This window comes from Chinchilla lanigera, unplaced genomic scaffold, assembly GCF_000276665.1.
Source record: "Chinchilla lanigera isolate Chin_1 unplaced genomic scaffold, ChiLan1.0 scaffold00169, whole genome shotgun sequence".
Classification (NCBI taxonomy): domain Eukaryota; kingdom Metazoa; phylum Chordata; class Mammalia; order Rodentia; family Chinchillidae; genus Chinchilla; species Chinchilla lanigera.
In genome coordinates, this window is record NW_004955570.1 from 852,701 (window position 1) to 871,180 (window position 18,480).

The 18,480-nt window shown below is 58.2% G+C and overlaps 1 protein-coding gene across 1 annotated transcript; it reads left to right on the plus strand.

Annotated features, from left to right (window-relative positions):
- Positions 1–1,155: 1,155 nt before the first annotated feature.
- Positions 1,156–13,683, plus strand: Slc27a4 (solute carrier family 27 (fatty acid transporter), member 4; the record flags this gene model as incomplete). The annotated part of the gene is given in 12 exon segments (XM_005413538.2): positions 1,156–1,322; positions 2,735–3,129; positions 4,248–4,406; positions 5,913–5,982; positions 6,065–6,156; positions 6,721–6,830; positions 7,057–7,266; positions 7,413–7,539; positions 9,044–9,181; positions 9,382–9,546; positions 9,632–9,778; positions 12,962–13,683. Coding segments are annotated over 12 exon segments (1,932 nt in total). The 3' UTR covers positions 13,120–13,683.
- Positions 13,684–18,480: the final 4,797 nt, after the last annotated feature.

Genomic DNA, 18,480 nt, shown 5'->3' on the forward strand with positions numbered 1-18,480 from the left:
GGGAAGCGGCCGGGCCGGCCCGGCGCGAGGGGCGCGCCCCTGCTGGGCGCTTCCCTGTCCTGGCTGTTTCGGGGTGAGGTCTGTCCCTGGGCCCGAGGGAGTGGGCGCCCCTCGCATCCTCGCCCCATCCCCGGCCTCCCTGGACGGGTCCTGCCGCTGTCCTCCGTGCGCCGCTGGAGGCCAGAGGTCTGAGAACCTTGGACGTCCTGGCGTTGGGCTCGGGGCGCTGGTTTCTTGTGACACCCCCCGCCCGTTCGGGCTTTTCTACAGGAGATCGGTCCGGGCTCCCTGTGGGCCAGGCCGTCTCCCACCCTTCCTTGGAGCCTCCCAGGCCACTTCACGGACTTGACCTTCAGCTAAGAATAGGAAAACCCTATGAAAAACTGAGTCCCGTCAGCTGTCCCCCTAGCAAGTCCGCAGAGAGCCAAGAATAGAGCCCCAGAGTCCTAATCTGAGACAAGTCTTAGAGCGCGGTCAGCCATTGCCCTCTCCTAAGCCCAGGTCCCCAGGGATCCGTGTGTGTGTGTGTGTGTGTGTGTGTGTGTGTGTGTGTGCGCGCCTGTGCGCGTGTTGTGCTCCGGGATAGGAGGTCTTTCAGGACCCTCTTCCTCTCCCTCAATCACCGCCCCCCACCCCACCCCGGCGGTCACCTCTCAGCACCTCCTGGCTCTGACGGTTTTGCTGGGTCGCCCTCTATCGGCCAGTAGAGGCAGGAGGCTGCCTGAGTGGGTGGGTAGTGACCGAGCAGGGCGGCCTTCCCGGAGAGCTGCACCTGTAGGTGTTAATGGCTTTCTAGTCATCCCCGGAACCTCCATGAGTAGAGGGAGTCAAGCCAGAGGCCTATCAGTCAGTAACAACCTCAGATATCTTGGTTAAGGATCTTGGGTGTAGAGCAGTGATCTGATCTAGGCTCTGAGGAGTCTCATGGACCCTTTACACAGGATGGGAGACTGAGGCCTGAGGTGGGACTTGCCCGGGGTCACTTGGAGAGTAATAGAGACGATACTAGAGACTGGACCCATCTCCTTTTACCCCCAGAACTCTCACTTCACCATAGTTGAACTTCTGGATCGCAGTGGAGTGGCTGCTGGGGCCAGGAGGCTCGGAGCCTTGGGACACAGACGCTTGGGTTCTCTGACCCCCTTGTACCTGCAGGTCACAATGCTGCTCGGAGCTTCTCTAGTGGGGGTGCTACTGTTCTCCAAGCTAGTCCTGAAACTGCCCTGGACCCAGGTGGGGTTCTCTGTGCTGCTCCTCTACTTGGGGTCCGGAGGCTGGCGTTTCGTCCGGATCTTCATCAAGACCATCAGGCGAGACATTTTGTGAGTACCTGCTCTGGTCCTTCCTGGCGGCCCTCAACCACACTGGGCTTCTGAGCTCCAGAATGTACCCAGACCAAACCCACCGATGTCCCCACCAGCCCAGGACATCGGGGCCCCTATGGAGCAGCTTCTGCTCCACACCCTTGCCCTGGCAGCTGTGCCTGGTACCTGCATCTCCAAGGTCAAAGTCTTCTCCCAGCGATTCTCCCTACCTGGAGGCTCCTTGGGCTGAGGCAGGCTTGGAGAGCGGGACCACAATAAACGGTGGGTGTTTAGGGGACCTGAGGGTACCCTTTAGTTTATGACAAAGTGAAGAGGAACCTCTCCTCAGGTGGTCCCGAGTTTGAGAGGGCGCCAGGAGCTCTGAATTCTAGAGCGGGCCCTAAGTTAGAAATCTTGAAGGACCTGCTCTCAGCAACTCCACACCAGGTGCCAAGCTGGCTCTGAGGCCGGGAGAGGCGCAGGGCAAACCCAGTCTGCTAAGCTCAGACTGGCCAGAAGTTCAAAGTGCTGTAACTCTACATATACGCGCAGAGCCCCCTGCAGGCTGGCTCCAGGGTCCAGCACTGGAAGCACACCCAAAACAGGCAGCTTAGCTCTTGTCAGTCTGGGTGGGTTACAGAAGGAGGTGTGGAGGGGCCCTGCAGAAAGGGTGCCGCAACAGGACTGGAGGGGGACTTGGGTGGGAGACAGCCTGAAGGCGAGGAGTGGACTCGTGTGGGACAGGGAGCAGGGAGAGGCCGGCTGAGGCCGGAGGCTTGGGCACTCAGAGGCTTCTGGGAGGAAGGAGTTGTACTTGAGAGGTGACTTGGAGCTGTGGAAGGCGGGCATCTAGCCAAAGGGCACAGTGTCAGCAAAGGCACACGGCTGGAGGGCTCACAGAGTCCAGGAGTCAGGGGTGGCAGGGGTAGGGCAGGAAGGAGATGTTGCCAGGTGATTCCACAGCATGAACATTACCTTGTGCCTGACACGCAGCAGACCTGGGGGACGAGGTGGTGGACCAGGCAGAGCCCCGCCCCAGCGGGGCTCCAGGGAGAAAGAGTCGTCCCTCATTGGCCCTGGCGATCAGGACTGTGGGCCTGGAGGTGGCACTTGGTTTTGGAAGGCTTCTGGTAGAACAGCGGGCTTAGAGGGGAGGAGGAGTTGAACTCTAAACCAGAGAGGCCGGGGGAGAAGCCCTGGGCAAATCATGGTGTCACGAGGACCTTGATTCCCTTCTGCCCTGTCAAGGAGAGTCATCGCATAATCTGGTGTCATTGTGAGACCTGGGTGAGAGTGTACATGTCACTGTGCCAAGCTCCCGGGAGGAGCTGGCGGTGAGGCCCGGGCCAGCAGCGCAGCAGCCCGGGCTGGGGTATCAGGACCCCACCCTCCCGCTCTGGCAGTCACAGCCCTTGCCCGCTCCCACACAGCGGTGGCCTGGTGCTTCTGAAGGTGAAGGCAAAGCTTCGCCGGTACCTGCGGGAGCGGAGGACAGTCCCCACGTTGTTTGCGTCCGTGGTTCAGCGCCACCCCGACAAAACGGCCCTGATCTTCGAGGGCACAGACACCCACTGGACCTTCCGCCAGTTGGACGACTACTCAAGCAGCGTGGCCAACTTTCTGCAGGCCCGGGGCCTGGCCTCGGGCGACGTGGCTGCCCTGTTCATGGAGAACCGCAATGAGTTCGTGGGACTGTGGCTGGGCATGGCCAAGCTGGGCGTGGAAGCCGCACTCATCAACACCAACCTCCGGCGCGACGCCCTGCGCCACTGCCTCACCACCTCGCGGGCACGGGCCCTCATCTTTGGCAGCGAGCTGGCCCCAGGTGAGCTCTGGGGAGCAGGGGGCGGTGGGGCTCTGTGGGCTCCCTCCCACACAGACCACGCCTCCCTCCCATTCCTGGGGAAGGCTGCATGGCTCCATGCGTAAGGGCACAGGCCTTAAAGTCAGACATCCTGGGCCCTGCCAGGGACCCTGGAGGTCCTGAGTGGGGGTCAGTCTCGGAGCGTCAGTTTCCTCTCCTGCAGTACCTGCCTCCGCCTGATCTCAAAAGGCGCTTGCTGTGGGGCAGCCGCAGAGCAGCCGGTGCTGGCTGGGCCCCACAGAGCGGCCCCGTCTCTATAGTGGGGTCAGGGACTCGCGTCCTGCCCTCAGTGCGGAACTTGTGTTTTATTTGCTGCTCCACATCGGGTGCCCCCAGTGCTGAGCTTGGTGCTTTACAAAAGCAGCTCTGATCTTCCTAAGGACCAGAGAGGCCGGGAGTGTCGTCTTGGCTTTGTGGGTGATGAACTGGGCTCAGAGAGGGAAGAGAGCTAACCCACGGTCACACGGCTGCAGGGCTTGACCACGGTGTTCCCGGTCTCTGTTCCCGCACTGCTGAGGTCACGGAAATGGACTGGGGGGTTAAGATGCTCAAGGGAGAAGAAGAATGCAACAGGGAGAAGGGAGAGGGCCGGGTGAATCGAGGGGAAGCCACAGAGTGTAGCGCGCTTGCCTGCTATGTGTGAGGCCGTCACTTCCAAAAATAAAGAGAAGAGGAAGAAGCAAGAGGAAGCAGGGCGGAGAGGCCAGAATGGCCCCGTGGTCAGCGTGGGTGAGTGGCTAGGAATCTGAGCGAAATTTCCCTCTCTGAAGGGGGCCCTCGGGTCCCCGCTCTCCACTCCTGCCCTCTAACCAGCTGCCACAGAGCGGCCGAGCCTGGTGGGAAGAGCTCAGCCCTTGGTGTAAGACAGCTGCGCCCTTGCTCTCAGCCCCAGTGTGTTTCCCCAGCTGTGACACCAGCTGCTGTTGGTACCTTATCAGCCATGGCTGCAGGTGGCTGCATGCTAGCCTGGGCCACGTCCACAGGGAAGGGGCTCCCTCTTCTCTCCACACCAGCCTGCTCACTGATACGCGTCCCTGGCTTGAGCAGTCCCCCCGCTGACCTGCCTGTCTCCCCAACAGCTGTCTGCGAGATCCATGGCAGCCTGGACCCCTCCCTCAGCCTCTTGTGCTCGGGCCCCTGGGAGGCCAGTTTGGTGCCCACAGGCACAGAGCACCTGGACCCTCTGCTGGACAAGGCCCCTAAGCACCTGCCTGCCCGCCCTGACAAGGGCTTCACAGGTGGGTCCCGCCGCCACACGGGGCTTCTAGGCTGGGTTGAGGGCAGAGCGCCCGCTGTCTTAGGGCCAGAAGGCCTGGGTTCTGCTGGTAACTTGCCGTGTGGCTCACACAGGCTACAGCACCTCCCTTTTTCCATGGAGCACGGAGACTGATACCCTGGGACACTCTGGGGTCACTGTGAAGGTGGAAAGACCCAGATGCCAAGATGAGCTCACCAAATCAGTTCTCTGAGTTGTGAGGCAGTCTTTCTTGAGGACCGAGGGTACCTAGGAGCCTGCCTCACCTCAGCTGGGGTCAAGGTGGGGAGGTGGGCAGGGCCGAGACCCTGGGAATCCTAGCAGAGGCCCTGGCCAGTGCAGGATCTGCCCTAGCTCTGTCGTCCCTGCATGGGCTGTGGCCAGGTCCTCCTCAGGAGCCTCCTGGAGCTCTCAGCTCCTCCTGGCTCCAGCCTGTCCTGCCCTGCCCTGCCCTGCGGCTCGCCCCAGTCCTGCCAAATCTAAGCCTGCTGCATTGTGTGGCAGCAGAGCTCATGCTGCCCAGGCAGATCCGAGTCCTTATGCTGGCAGTCTGTTCCCTTGTGACCGTGGACACCTGCCCTGCCTTCTGAGCCTGTGCCCCACAGCCATAAAACGGGGGACGGTAACTGAGTCTACTTTATGGGTTGACTTTACAGATTGCAAAGAAAAGAGGGGGTCAAGTTCTGAGGCTAGGGCATGGCAGGAAGGGCTCGGGACTGGTCCTGTCCCCGTCACCATCCTCCGCTTGCCTTTCCTGTCTGTCTCCTGGACATTTCCGTAAGCTGCCTGAGCGCAGGGCCTGTGCCAGGTTCACCCTGGTGCCCCTGTGCCACTCGCAGGTGGCACGAAGCAGACAGCCAGAGAGCCTGGTGTGGTGTGGTTGCTCCAAATGTAGAGTTGAGCAGGGCACGGCGGCACGCGCCTGTCATCCCAGCACTTGGGCAGTTGAGGCAGGAGGACTGCCAAGAGCTCAAGGCCAGCCTGGGCTACCTAAGTGAGATCCCGGCTCCAAAAAAAGAGCAAACAATAAAGGTACAGAGTCATTCCCAGTGGGCTGTGCCCCGTACAGGAACTGTAACGCGACAGTCCCAACTCAGAGCCGCGGGGTGGCCTAAACAGATGGCCAGTGGTGCAGAAGCTGCCTCGCTCCCCCGCCCGCCGTTCCCGGAAGCCCACCTGCTGCCATCTCCACGCCCACAAGCTTGGCCAGGTGGTGCCGCTGGGCTTTGCCAGGTCCTGCGCTTCTGCCCGCCCCCTACCCGGTGCTCAGTATCTGATTCACCTGTGTCCTCATCTGTCCCACCTGGTGAGGCCCTCCAAGCGGGCCGGGCTGGCACAGAGGGAGGCCCAGGAAGCGTTTGTGGAGGGCGGGGGTGCGGGTGGCAGAGCGGAGGTGTGGAGGCCGTCCGGGCGCTTCCTGGCGGAGGCGTGCCGGGAGCAGGTGCCTGTGCCGGGCCCCCTCACAGCTCCCCGTCTGTGTTCTCTTCAGATAAGCTCTTCTACATCTACACGTCAGGCACCACAGGGCTTCCCAAAGCTGCCATCGTGGTGCACAGCAGGTAAGGCGCGGGGGCCCGGGTGTGTGGGGGGCACTGCTGCCATTCCAGGGGCCCACTGAGCGCTTCGCCCTTGCCCTCCCAGGTACTACCGCATGGCTGCCCTCGTGTACTACGGATTCCGCATGCGGCCCGACGACATTGTTTATGACTGCCTCCCCCTCTACCACTCTGCAGGTAGCCCTGCCCGCCCCTCAGCCTCCAGCACCCTGTCCTCAGGCACACCTCCCCCGCTTGGCCAGCGAGTGCACTCCAGTCTGGGTTCAGTGCAGGCGTGGCCATGGCCCCCCGGCTTGTCCACGAGGGTAACCATTGCCGCCTCCCAGTGGGGTGACATCTGTACTCCTCACACATGGGTAGCACGTGTAGCGTCGGTTGTGCGGTGTAAGGGAGGCCAGTGCGTGTGTGCATGTGTATGTAACACTATGGAGAGAAGGCCGGGTGAGTGTGGAGGAAGGGTGGGTACCTGGAGAACTTCCTGAGGAGCAGGTTTGAGGTACAGAAGCCAGGAAGGGTAGCTCAGTCCTGCCTGGCTGAGTGGCGGCTCACAGGCGCTGGGCCAGCTCAGCAGTGTCGAGTGTACACTTGATCCCGTAGGTACTGAATAGGGGAGAGAGACGATTCGTTCGTGTAGGGGTACAGGACAGGAAAGAGGCCAGGGGGAAGGGCCCGTGAAGACGTCAGCCTGGGCTGGGGGACGGGTCTCCGGCTCCTTGACCTCCAGGCCCCCTCTGCCCTCAGGAAACATCGTGGGCATGGGGCAGTGTCTGCTCCACGGCATGACAGTGGTGATCCGGAAGAAATTTTCAGCCTCCCGGTTCTGGGATGATTGTATCAAGTACAACTGTACTGTGAGTAAGGAGGGCCGGGGATGAGCAGTCCCTTTCCGCTTGGGCGACAGACTTGGGGGCATCTATGAGCTGACAGTTCAGAGCACGGCCAGCTGCTGTCAGTGGAACAACACTCCCATTGTCCAGATGGGGAGACTGAGGCTCAGGCAGGACTTGAGGGATGCTCGGGAGGCGAAGCAGGGCCACCCTGTGGGCTCAGGCTCACCCCAAGCCCACCTGCTCCCAGATCGTGCAGTATATAGGTGAGCTGTGCCGGTATCTCCTGAACCAGCCGCCCCGGGAGGCAGAGACCCAGCACCGAGTGCGCATGGCCATAGGCAACGGCCTCCGCCAGTCCATCTGGACGGACTTCACCAGCCGCTTCCACATCCCCCAGGTGGCCGAGTTCTACGGAGCCACCGAGTGCAACTGCAGCCTGGGCAACTTCGACAGCCAGGTGCGGCCCGGCTCGGGGACAGGAGGCGGGGCTGCAGCGAAGAGTCCCGGAGTGAGAGTGGGCGTGGGTCCTGGCTGCCCCCTGCCCCCGCTGTCTCGTTCAGGCCCCATGGGGGACAGCCTGCGCCTAAGCGTTGGCTTTTGCAGGTGGGGGCCTGTGGCTTCAACAGCCGCATCCTGTCCTTCGTGTACCCCATCCGGCTGGTGCGTGTCAACGAGGACACCATGGAACTGATCCGGGGGCCCAACGGCGTCTGCATCCCCTGCCAGCCAGGTCAGCCCTGGGACTTGGTGGCAGAGGGGAAGGTTTAGGCTCAGGAGGGAGGTTGGCAGTGTGGGTGGATGGGGAGCCTACTCCGTCCAGTGGCCATCAGATGGCTCTGTTCTTGGGCTGCGAGGTGTCCCTTTACTGTCCATCCAGCCGCCCATCCACTGTCTTGTCCACCCATGAGTCCGTTCATTTTTTTTTTTCTTTTTTGTTGTTTTTTTTCCGGTACTGGGAATCAAATTCACGACCTTGCACTTGCTAGGTAGGCGCTGTGCCACTGAGCTAAATCCCCAGCCTGAGTCCATTCATTTTCTTCCCTTTTTATTTTAAAGAGAATAAAAAAATTTAAAAAACAATAAAAAAAAAAGCCGGGCATGGTGGCGCATGCCTGTAATCCCAGCACTTGGGAGGCTGAGGCAGGAGGATTGTTGGGAGTTCAAGACCAGCCTAAGGGCTGGGCTACAAAGTGAGTTCAAGGCCAGCCCAAACTGCATAATGAGACGCTGTCTCAAAAAGACAAAAAATAAAATGAATAAAAACAATAAAAATGATACAGAATTTGAAAACAAGATGATAGTAAATTAACAATGGCTATTGTATTGCACATTGTTATCTTCAAATTAGTTGCTCAGATTACCAGATACAGACATGCAAGATTGATCAAGCAGCCAGGCGTGGTGGCATACACCTGTAACCCCAGCACTCGGGAGGCTGAGGCAGGAGTATCATTGCAAGTTCGAGACCAGCCCGGGCTACAAAGTGAGCTCAAGGCCAGCCTGAACTGCATAGCGAGACCGTCTCAAAAAGACCAAAAACAAACAAACAAAAAGATTGATCAAGCAATTAAGCACTAACTGTTCCTTTCAGTAAGCCAGCAGAAATTAGCCGTGCAGTTGTCTTAGCCAGCTTGTGCGTGTGTATAGATGTACATTTTCCCCTTTCTTCTTTCTGAGTCCATTCATTTCATGTTGCCCCAAGAGGATCCGAGTCTCGGCCACCTGCGGCTGATTCTGCCTCAGCCCCGTGCCGGGGGCCAGGTACCTCTCAGCGCCCAAGTCCCCTTACCTCAAAGCAGCAGCCCTGCCTCATCAGGTTGACCCGGGGAGCACAAGAACACAAAGCTCGTTGAGTGCACCACAGCCCGAGGCTGGGGCTCGGGGTGCTGCTTGGGTGACCGTCCAGTGCGTCTGAGCCCTGCTCGCTGTCTTACCTTCAGTGGACGGTGTCAGGCCAGCTCCTTCCCTCAGAGAGCTCTCAGGCAGGAAGGAGAATAGGAACTACCTTCTTCCCTTTTCCTTTTCTTCTTTTGGAACTAGGGCTTGAACCCAGGGCCATGCACATGCTAAGTACAAACTCTACCCTGAGCTACACCCGCAGGCCTAGAAACAGGTCATTTCTGTGGAAAGCAGTATGAATCAAGTCAGATGAAGACGCAGGGTGCATTGAGCGGGGAGGACAGGTAGGAGAGGGCACCAGGGACAAATCTGATTCTGCCCGCTCTGTCTCCCAGGCCAGCCAGGCCAGCTAGTGGGCCGCATCATCCAGCAGGACCCTCTGCGCCGCTTTGACGGCTACCTCAACCAGGGCTCCAACAACAACAAGATCGCTCAGGACGTCTTCAAGAAGGGGGACCAAGCCTACCTCACTGGTGAGTCCCCAGTCCTGAGACTCCCAGAAGGAGCCTTCTGCCGCCTTCTGCCACCTTCCGAGAAGACCTGCCCAGGGCGCCCCCAGGCTCAGCTCGTGTGTCAGACCCAGCCCTGGGCTCCCGGACGCACAGCCTGGCTGTCAAGCCCCTGGACCAAGGGCCAGGCAGCCTGGGTCCAGCCTCACCCAGCCCCTCCCTAGGCGATGTGCTGGTGATGGACGAGCTGGGCTACCTGTACTTCCGGGACCGTACAGGTGACACGTTCCGCTGGAAAGGCGAGAACGTGTCCACCACCGAGGTGGAGGGCACGCTCAGCCACCTGCTGGACATGGCCGACGTGGCGGTGTATGGTGTCGAGGTGCCAGGTATGAGCGGAGAGGGCGAGGTGCGATTCGGGAGGCACCACCCAGCTCACTGCCAGCTGCTCACAGTCTGCCCTCCTGCTCCCAGGAACCGAGGGCCGGGCTGGCATGGCGGCTGTGGCCAGCCCCGCCAGCAGCTGTGATCTGGAGCACTTTGCACAGGCCTTGGAGAAGGAACTGCCCCTGTACGCCCGCCCCATCTTCCTGCGCTTCCTGCCAGAGCTGCACAAAACAGGTGTGTCCCTCCCTGCTCTGGCACCAGGCTCCAGGCCCGGGTCCTTCCCCGCATCCTTTCTCTGCAGGCCTGGGGGCTGTCACTGACCTCTACCCACAGCTTTCCAGTAGGTAGCTGGTGAGCTGTTCCATGTGCAATGGTATTGAATGTGTATCTGGCATCATGCTAGGCATTAGGGATACAGGTAACAAATTCTGGCAGGAACTTTGCCTTCTTAGAGCTTTTTTCCTTTCCTTAGTACTGGGGGTCAAACCTAAGGTTTGTGCATGCTGGGCAAATGTTTTACTCTGAGCCACACCCCACCTCCACTTTCTTGGAGCTTTAAGACCCAGCAGCTAGAGGACAAGGAATTCTAAAGAGAAGTAACAGACAGCAGATCAGAAAGGCAAATGAAGGCAGGGCATGTGTGTAATCCCAGTACTCAGAAGGCTGAGGCAGGAAGATCATTGCAAGTTTGAGACTAGCCTGAACTACATAGCAAGACCCTGTCTCAAAAACAAAAAAAGAAAGGCAAATGAAGCCAGGTATGGTGGCACATGCCTGTATCCCAGCTACTGAGGACGCTAAAGCAGGAGAATTGTAAGTTCTAGGCCATCCTGGGCAATTCATTTTTATTTTTTATTTCTTTTCTTTTCTTTTCTTTTTTATTTATTTTTTTCATCCTGGGCAATTTAGTGAAAGCCTCTCAAAATAAAATTTATTTATTTATTTATTTATTTATTTATTTTTTTGGGGGGGTCTTTTTGAGACAGGGTCTCGCTATGGAGTTCAGACTGATATTGAGCTCACTTTGTAGCCCAGGCTGGTTTTGAACTCACAGTGATCCTCCTGCCTCAGCCTCCCGAGTGCTGGCATTACAGATGTGTACCACCACACCCGGCTTCAAAATAAAATTTTAAAGAGGGTAGGGATATAGCTTAACACTAGAGCACTTGTCCAGAATGGTTCAAGCCCCAGTACAACCGGGGGTTGGGGGTGGGGGTGGGGAGGAAGAAAAAACTCAAAGCAAATAGAGCCACATTTGGGGTGACTGGGTGGCTCCTGAGGTGACACTTTAGCTCATACCTGAATGTAAATACAAATGACTCTGCAGCCGGGTTGGGAGTCATTCCAGGCTGTGGGAATAGCAAATGTGAAGTCCCCAAGACAGCAAGGAACCTTGGCACTGGAGGCGCGAGAGGAAGCCCGAGAGGGGCAGGCAGTGGGGAACGGCAGGATGAAGCCACATGCTCAGGCCCTTGCATGCTGGCTTGGATGTGGACTGTCCCAGGGGCAGTAGGGAGCTACAGAAGTATTTGAGCGAAGTAGTAACCCAGTCAGATCTGTGACCTACAGACCTCTCTGGTTACCGGGTGCCACATGGGAGGGGACTGCAGGTGGCCCTGACCAGGAGCGGGCAGACAAAGGAACAGGCTGTCGTAGCTGTCTGGGTGAGCACTGTCAGCTGAGCCACACGGCAGGGAGGTGGCATCCTCCTGCTGGTCTGCTAGCAGCTATCAGTTCCCTGGTGGGCAGGAAGTGTGGGAGCTCACCCCCGCCCCCCGTGCTCTTGCTGCTCCCTGTGCTCAGCCTCTGCCTGTGCTCAGCCTTGGGCCACATCTGCCTCGCCACCCCCCACATGGTCATCAGCCCCCATGTCAGTGGCAGGCCTCCCCACCGACACACGCTCTGCGAGGTGGCTGGCACCTGGTCGTCAGGGGCACCTGAAGCAGTGGGTAGGGCCCAGGGCTCAGTGTGCCATAGGATGGGGACACTGTGAGCTCTGAGGCTCAGACATCTGTGACTTCTGCCCAGGAGAAACAAGGACACCTCAGGTGCCACACCACCTCCGAAGGGCTCCAGACATGCCTCACTGGCTCAGTTCTGTGGTGAACGGTTCGAGGGCTAAGTTCAGCTGAGTGGTTCTTCTGCTACCCACTTGGGTTACCCAAAGCTGCCATCGCTTAGTGGCTCAGCTAGGGCAAGAGGGTCGAGGGTGGCCTCACCTCTGGCTCTTGGCTGGCTGCTTGCACACCATGGAACCGTCTATGATGGCAGAAATGCTGACTGTCCCTGGTGCACGGTGAGGTGGCTACCTGCCCTGGCCAGCTGCGTGTCATCTCAGATGAGACCAGCGTCACCGAGGAACTGAAATCTAAATGTTTCATTTCAGTTCATTTAAATTGTAAATAGCTACAAGGGGAGACTGTAGAGCACACACCTGTAACCCCAGCACTCAATAGGCTGAGGCAGGAGAATAACCCTGAATTTGAGGCTAGCCTGGGCTACATAGTGAATTCAAGGCCAGCCTGAACTACATAGTGAGAGCCTGTCTCAAAAACAACAGAATGTTGGGCAAATGCCTGCCCTGCTGGACAGCGTGGGTCCGGGGGTCTCACCTGAGGTGGGTCATCTGGAATCACACACAACTCCCGTGACACTGCTCCTGCCACATTCTGTTGGGCAAAGCAAAGAAGGCCAGTCCGGGTTCAAAGTGGGGGAGACTTGAAGACCCCAGGGCCTGCTGGGAGAAGCAGCTGAGCCACATGGCAGGAGTGACATGGAGGAGAGGAGTCCATCTGGTCGCCGGTCATACCCAGGTTAAATCCCAGTTCCACGACAGCTGTGTGCCGAGCCCAGAGGTGCGCCTCAGCAGCAGTCCTCACACAGCGAGGCTGATCTGGCTGACTGAAAGACAGTTTTACTGCCGGACGTGGTGGCTCACTTCTGTAATCCCAGCACTCGGGAGGCTGAGGCAGGAGGATTGTTGCGAGTTCGAGACCAGCCTGGCCTATAAAATGAGTTTAAGGCCAGCCTGAACTGCATAGTGAGACCCTGTCTCAAAAAAAAAAAAAAAAGTTTACTTACAAAGGACCAGCTAATTAAACTATTTCAGAGATGTTAAAATGTGAAAACACATGCATCTTAGATGCAGGGAATACCATTACCTGCCTAAGGGGTGAGGCACACATCCTCTGTAGGTGTCAGGTGAAGGGAGCCGTCCCCACTCTGCTGTCCCTCTGTGTGACTCAGGCACACAGCTCCCTTCTGACATCTTACTGCCCTACCTGCAGCGGGGGTGGGTAACTCAGCCGTCCCTTTCGGCCCCTCTCAGCTTTGCTGGGGCTGTGGAGAAGGAGAGGCAGCCCATGACATCCCAGATGGAGTGTTTTTTGCACATTCTGAGTCTCCTCTGCCCCCCAGGGACCTACAAGTTCCAGAAGACAGAGCTGCGGAAGGAGGGCTTTGACCTGGCCCTGGTGAAAGACCCAGTCTTCTACCTGGACTCGCGCAAGGGCCGCTACGTCCCGCTTGACCAAGAGGCCTACACCCGCATCCAGGCGGGCAAGGAGAAGCTGTGACTTCCGCCCCAGAGGGGTCCTGGGCGATTCCAGACCAAAGCAAGCAGGGCCCGCACCTCAGCCCTGAGGCGCTGACCCCTCCCACCAAAACTGCCACAAGTCCACTGCCGCCTCCCCAGGCCTCCAGGGCTTTCTGTGAAAGCCTTGCATCCAGTGATGTCTGGGCCCCTCAGGACAGTGTCTGGATGGAGCGTGGCAGGCAGCGGTGCAGGAGGGAACTGGTAAATGGGACCAAGGTAGGCGGCCTCGGACTCAGAATGCCAAGCGTGGGCAGGACAGTGGTGGCCATGGGTCCAGTGGCCAGAGGACCCTTGTCTCAGTCCTGTTTGCACCTCCAGGCGGGGAGGGAGCCAGCACAGCCCCAGCTCCCGCCACAGCAGGTCAGGACAGCACCCGCGTCTCTCGAAACCCCCACGTCCTTGTCTGCCTGGGGCTGCCTCGCTGTCCCGAGGGCCTTTTGTCCCTGTGGGTCTCTGTCACCTTTCCCATCACAAGCGTCGCCGGCTGTGGGAGGAAGGACGAGGGGCAGGGCTCAGGGGCCAATAAACTCTGCCTTGACTCCGAGCCTGTGTGCTGTGGCCGGGCCCACCCCATCCCGCCAGGGTGTCCCGCAGGGATGGGACACAGACATGGGGCCGGGCAGGTGCCAGGCCCCTGTCCTCGGTGCCCTGTGCCAGCTCAGCTGGGGGCAGCTCCCACTGAGTCTGACAACACATTTAACCTCATGAGCCTCAGGTCAAGCAAGATCTCATTTAGAAGCTTGTGGCCGTGGGCCGGTGACGCAGTACCCTGTGAGAAGTGAATCATCAGTTAAGATCCAGAGGCTAAAGGGGCCGGTCACGAGCCTCTGAAGGGAAGCCCTTGCTCTGCTGCAGCCCGTGGTTTGCTTTGCTCGGGGGCTGGAAAGAGCTGCCGCGGTGACAGCTGCCAGGCCACAGCAGGGCGGCCTAACCTGCCGGGCCGCTCATAACCCCGCGCAGGGCAGCACGCGCTGCTGTCTCCAGCCTGCGGGTCTGAGTCACGCGCAGTCGGAGGTGGGGCACGCCGGCACAGCCGGGGGCGGCGAGTGGTGTGCACTTCTGCCTTGAGGTCCAGTCGCCAATCCTGAGCCTCACCTGGAGGTTTCTATCACTTGGCCACGGCCACCCAAGTAAGCACAGTGACGGGGGCCGGAAGCTCGCCTTTCCCGCTGCCTCCTGGTGCAGAAGGTAGGAGGAAGTGACATTTTCCATTCCGCGCATGCCTGGGTCACCAGCTCCGGGCCACACCCCGAGCCGGGAGCTGACAGCTGAGGCGGGAAGTCAGGCTGGGAAGTCGGGATACCTCCCAGGGGAGCAGGCTTTGAGAGCGAAGTCTGGTGCCCCCCAAGGAGGCGCGGACAGCCGGAGCAGGTCCTCAGCCACTCCGGGGCGGCTGGGGTGCTGGCCACAGCTGCCACACCAGTAGTGACCAGCAGAGGGTGCACAGAGCTCAGAGAACCCAGTCCTGCCCTAGGCCTCAGCCCGAGGGAAGCAGGGAGGAGGGGCTGTGTCCCCCACTCACCCCTGCGCAGGTCCCTGGGCCTGAGAACCCTGCGGCCATTCCCACGGGACCAGCTGCGTGTCGTTAACCTCCACCGCCAGGTCTGGACAGTGGGTGGGAGGAGTGCTATCACGACGCGGTGCAGGGTGACTCAGTGTCGGCTCCCTTCAGTCTCAGCTCTGCCATCTGCCAGGCCAGGCCTCAGTTCCCCTTCCAGTAAAGGATTCCCTACCTTGCAAAACGGCCTGCGTGGAAAGCTCCTAGTACAGGGCCTGCGTCCCCACCTGCTCACCGCACAGTGGTCAGACCTGGGTACTGGAATGCTTTGGAACTCATCCAGTTTGGTACTCAACACCCTTCGATGCAAAGTTTTGCCCAGGTACTGGTCGTGGAAGCTAGAACTTGTCCATGTTGGTCACCCCATGACTGACTACCCTTTCCAGCCGAGACTGTTTGGTACTCTTTCCACCTCCAAGAACCAATTAACAGATATGTTTGGCCAGGGGAGGTGGCACACACCTATAGTCCCAGCACTCAGGAGGCTGAGGCAGAATTGGTATGAGTTCAAGGCCAGCCTAGGCTACATAGTGAGACCCTAGAGTCTAAAAAACAAAAAGGACCAATTAACAAGGAATACCCAGGTACAGTACCGCTATAAAGAAAAAAGGAGCTGGGTGTGGTGGTGCACACCTGCAATCAACACTGGGGAGGCTGAGGCAGGAGGATCAATCAATTCCCAGACTAGGCTGATACCCACTTGTCACTGGACCACCCCACCCCGTCCCTCAGTATGCCCTCCTGGATGCACATCTGGTCATCCCCAAACCATGGCCAGCAGCTCCGTGCCACAAGTTGCTGGGTACACACTGGTGGAGTTAATAAACAATAGCTTCCATTTCCTGGGCAGTTCCTGACACTTATGCAAAGCTTCCCGGCTTACAGAGCACTGTCAGTTCTCCAACTGCGCAGACTCTAAGGGCTGCCCGCTGCCGGGGAAGAAGGAAGAGATGGGGCCCTAACCTGCCCTCGGGGAGCCAGGCTTCTGCAGGGAGGCGGAGGGGCATGAAGCAGAGACGCCAGGGCTGCACTGAGCAAGCGGCACAGGACTTTCTAGGACATTCCAGGCAGAAATCAGGCCTGACAGGGCAGACAGCAGGTTGAGGAAGGATGAGATCAGACTTCCAGGGATCATTCCTACAGTTCATCGCTGAATAGAGCACCAGGACCCAGGAGCAGAGGCACAGAGTTCTCCCTGGGCATCAGGCAGCTCTGGGTGTGGCTTCTTCATTGCAACTTGCTGTCATTGCTGATCATTGATGGTCCTTCTCTTCCATCAAAAGTGAGGAGGATGCTGTCCCAATGATTTGAAAATACTGTAAATAGCTGAGCACTATGTTTTGTTTTGTTTTGTTTTTTGTACCGGGAATCGAATTCATGACCTGGGGCTTGCCAGGCAAGCAGTTATGCCGCTGAGCTACATCCCCAGCCCAATAGCTGAGCACTGTGGTGTGTGTCTGTAATCCCAGCCCTCTGGGAGGCTAATGAGGCAGCAGGATGGCAAGTTCAAGCCCAGTCTGGGCAATTTAACAAGACCATGTCTCTAAAGAAAAGATGACTTGGGAGCTGGACATGATGGCACACACCTGTAATTCCAGCACTTGGAAGGCTGAGTCAGGAGGATCCCTGAGAGTTAAAGGCCAGCCTGAACTACACAGTGAGACCCTGCTTCAAAGGACCAAAGGCGGGGGCGGGGGGGCCGTGGAGATCCTGGGCTCAATCCTCAGCATTGCCAAAAAAAAGAAAGGGCAGGCAGGCAGTGAGACTGCAGGGCTGATGGAGGGGTTAGGGCTGAGACAAGAGATAGGCGTGAATCCTGCAGGGCACGCCCTGTCCCTGAACTCTGGGAGGCTGAGGCAGGAGGGTCACCTGGGAGTTTGAGACTAGCCAGATTTACAAAGCGAGTTCAACACCAGTCTGGACTAATAGCAAGAAACCCTATGTGGAAAACAAAAAACAAAAACAGGAAAGAAAGTGAATCCTTTGAGGGCTACACTGCATGCCTCCAGTGGGTAGGAGCTCAGGTTCGTCTTTATCATCCAGTCCTTAGAGGCCAGGGAGCACGGGGCACTTCCTGCATGATTTCATGAAATCCCCACCCCACAGACAAGGATGCTGAGGCTGAGAGGTTAAGTCGTCTCAGAGACCCCAAGACCTGTGTGTGGCAGCGCTGGGGAGAAGTCCCCTTCCCTGAGCCTCCTGCGCGCTCCACTCTGGCAGGCTGGAAGGAAGGGGCCGGCGCGCATCGTCCCTGGAGGTCCAGCAGCGAGCAGGACAGCAAGTGGTGGCCCGGGCCAGTGCGTAGCTATCACTTTCAATTCCTGGGAAGGAGGTTAAATACCATTGAGGTGGCCCCCCGGCAAGGGGGGGGGACCAGTGACTTTCAAAGGGGCCTCAAGGCCCGGCCAGCCCCTCCTCTGAGGACGGGGCCCAGCTTCCTCCAGGCCTAATGATATTCTGGGCTCAGCCTTCAGCTTTGGCGGCAGTTTAACCCGAGCCAGGGCGGATTTCTTTCTCACTGATCTCAGCTTGACACCCAATTAGCACAAGAATGGGAGGAGGAAGCCTGCGAGAGGCGCCTCCCAGCCTCCCGGGGTGTGCGAGGGGAGCAGGCGGGAAGACAAAGGGCAGCGGGCAGGGGGGCACCCGCGCCCTTGCCTCCCCCTCGCCCGCCGACCCCGCCATTGTCTCCCCAGGAGCTTCACATAGGATGCGGGCCGACGCCCCAGCTAGGCCGCCGGCTGGAGGGGATAGAGAATGGGGCCCAAGCCCCTGTGCTGCAAGAGTCCGAGGGGCAGGCTAGGCAGGCAGGCGGAGGCTGCCTGGGTCAGGGAGCAGGGTGAGGCGCCCAGGGGCACACAAAGCCTCATTTGAGGCCTGCCATGTAAGGGTCCTGGGGCAAGCCACACATTCCAAGTCTCCGTTTCCTCATCTGAAATACGGCAGGAGTCCCTGTAAGGAATGAATTAGATCGTGCGTGTGAAGTACCAGGCAGGTGCAAAGAGGCAGTTCAATAAATACTTTTTTTCTGGGAGATGGAGTCTTGCTATGTAGTTTTGGCTGGCCTTGAAATCATGGTGATCCTCCTGCCTCAGCCTCCTGGAATTACAAGCAGGTGCCACCATGTCGAGCAATAAACACTCCTTGAATAAACACCACGTTAAACTAATTCTGTTACTGAGGGGGCCAGTGGGGTAGGCTTGGGATCAGAAAAAGGTATGTCATGAATGAATGCCTGGCAGCCATGGAATGAGCTGGTTTAGCACCAGCCAGGGTCCCTGCTCTCCCCACTTCCAGTTCCCAGGTCCCTGTAGACTTGGCTCTCACAAGACTTGTGGGAAGCCTTCCCTGATCCTCTGTGAGGGCTTCCCTGACTCCCCCGCACCATGTCCCCCCAGGATACTATTATAGACAACTAAGTTAGGTAGAGATATAGCTGGGCCCAAGGAAGTCAGTGCAGAAGATGAGAATTCATCAGGACCCTGACTGGAGTTGCGTCTGAGGATTAAAGTCACCACGGCTAGTTTGACATAATTCCCTAAGGGATGCACAGGGGTTTGGGGTTATTAGTATCACATTTCTTAGATTTCCCACTATCTCATTAGGGGTGGACCATCCTCTCCCACGGACTAAGACTAAAACCACTAAGATTAAGACTACAGATTATCGGCCAAGGTTAACGATGTTACCCATGTACCCTTGCTACCACTAGATCAATCTTACTTAAGCAAAATGTGCCATAAAGAAGGATAAGCTTGAGACATTTCTAGGTAAATGGATGCA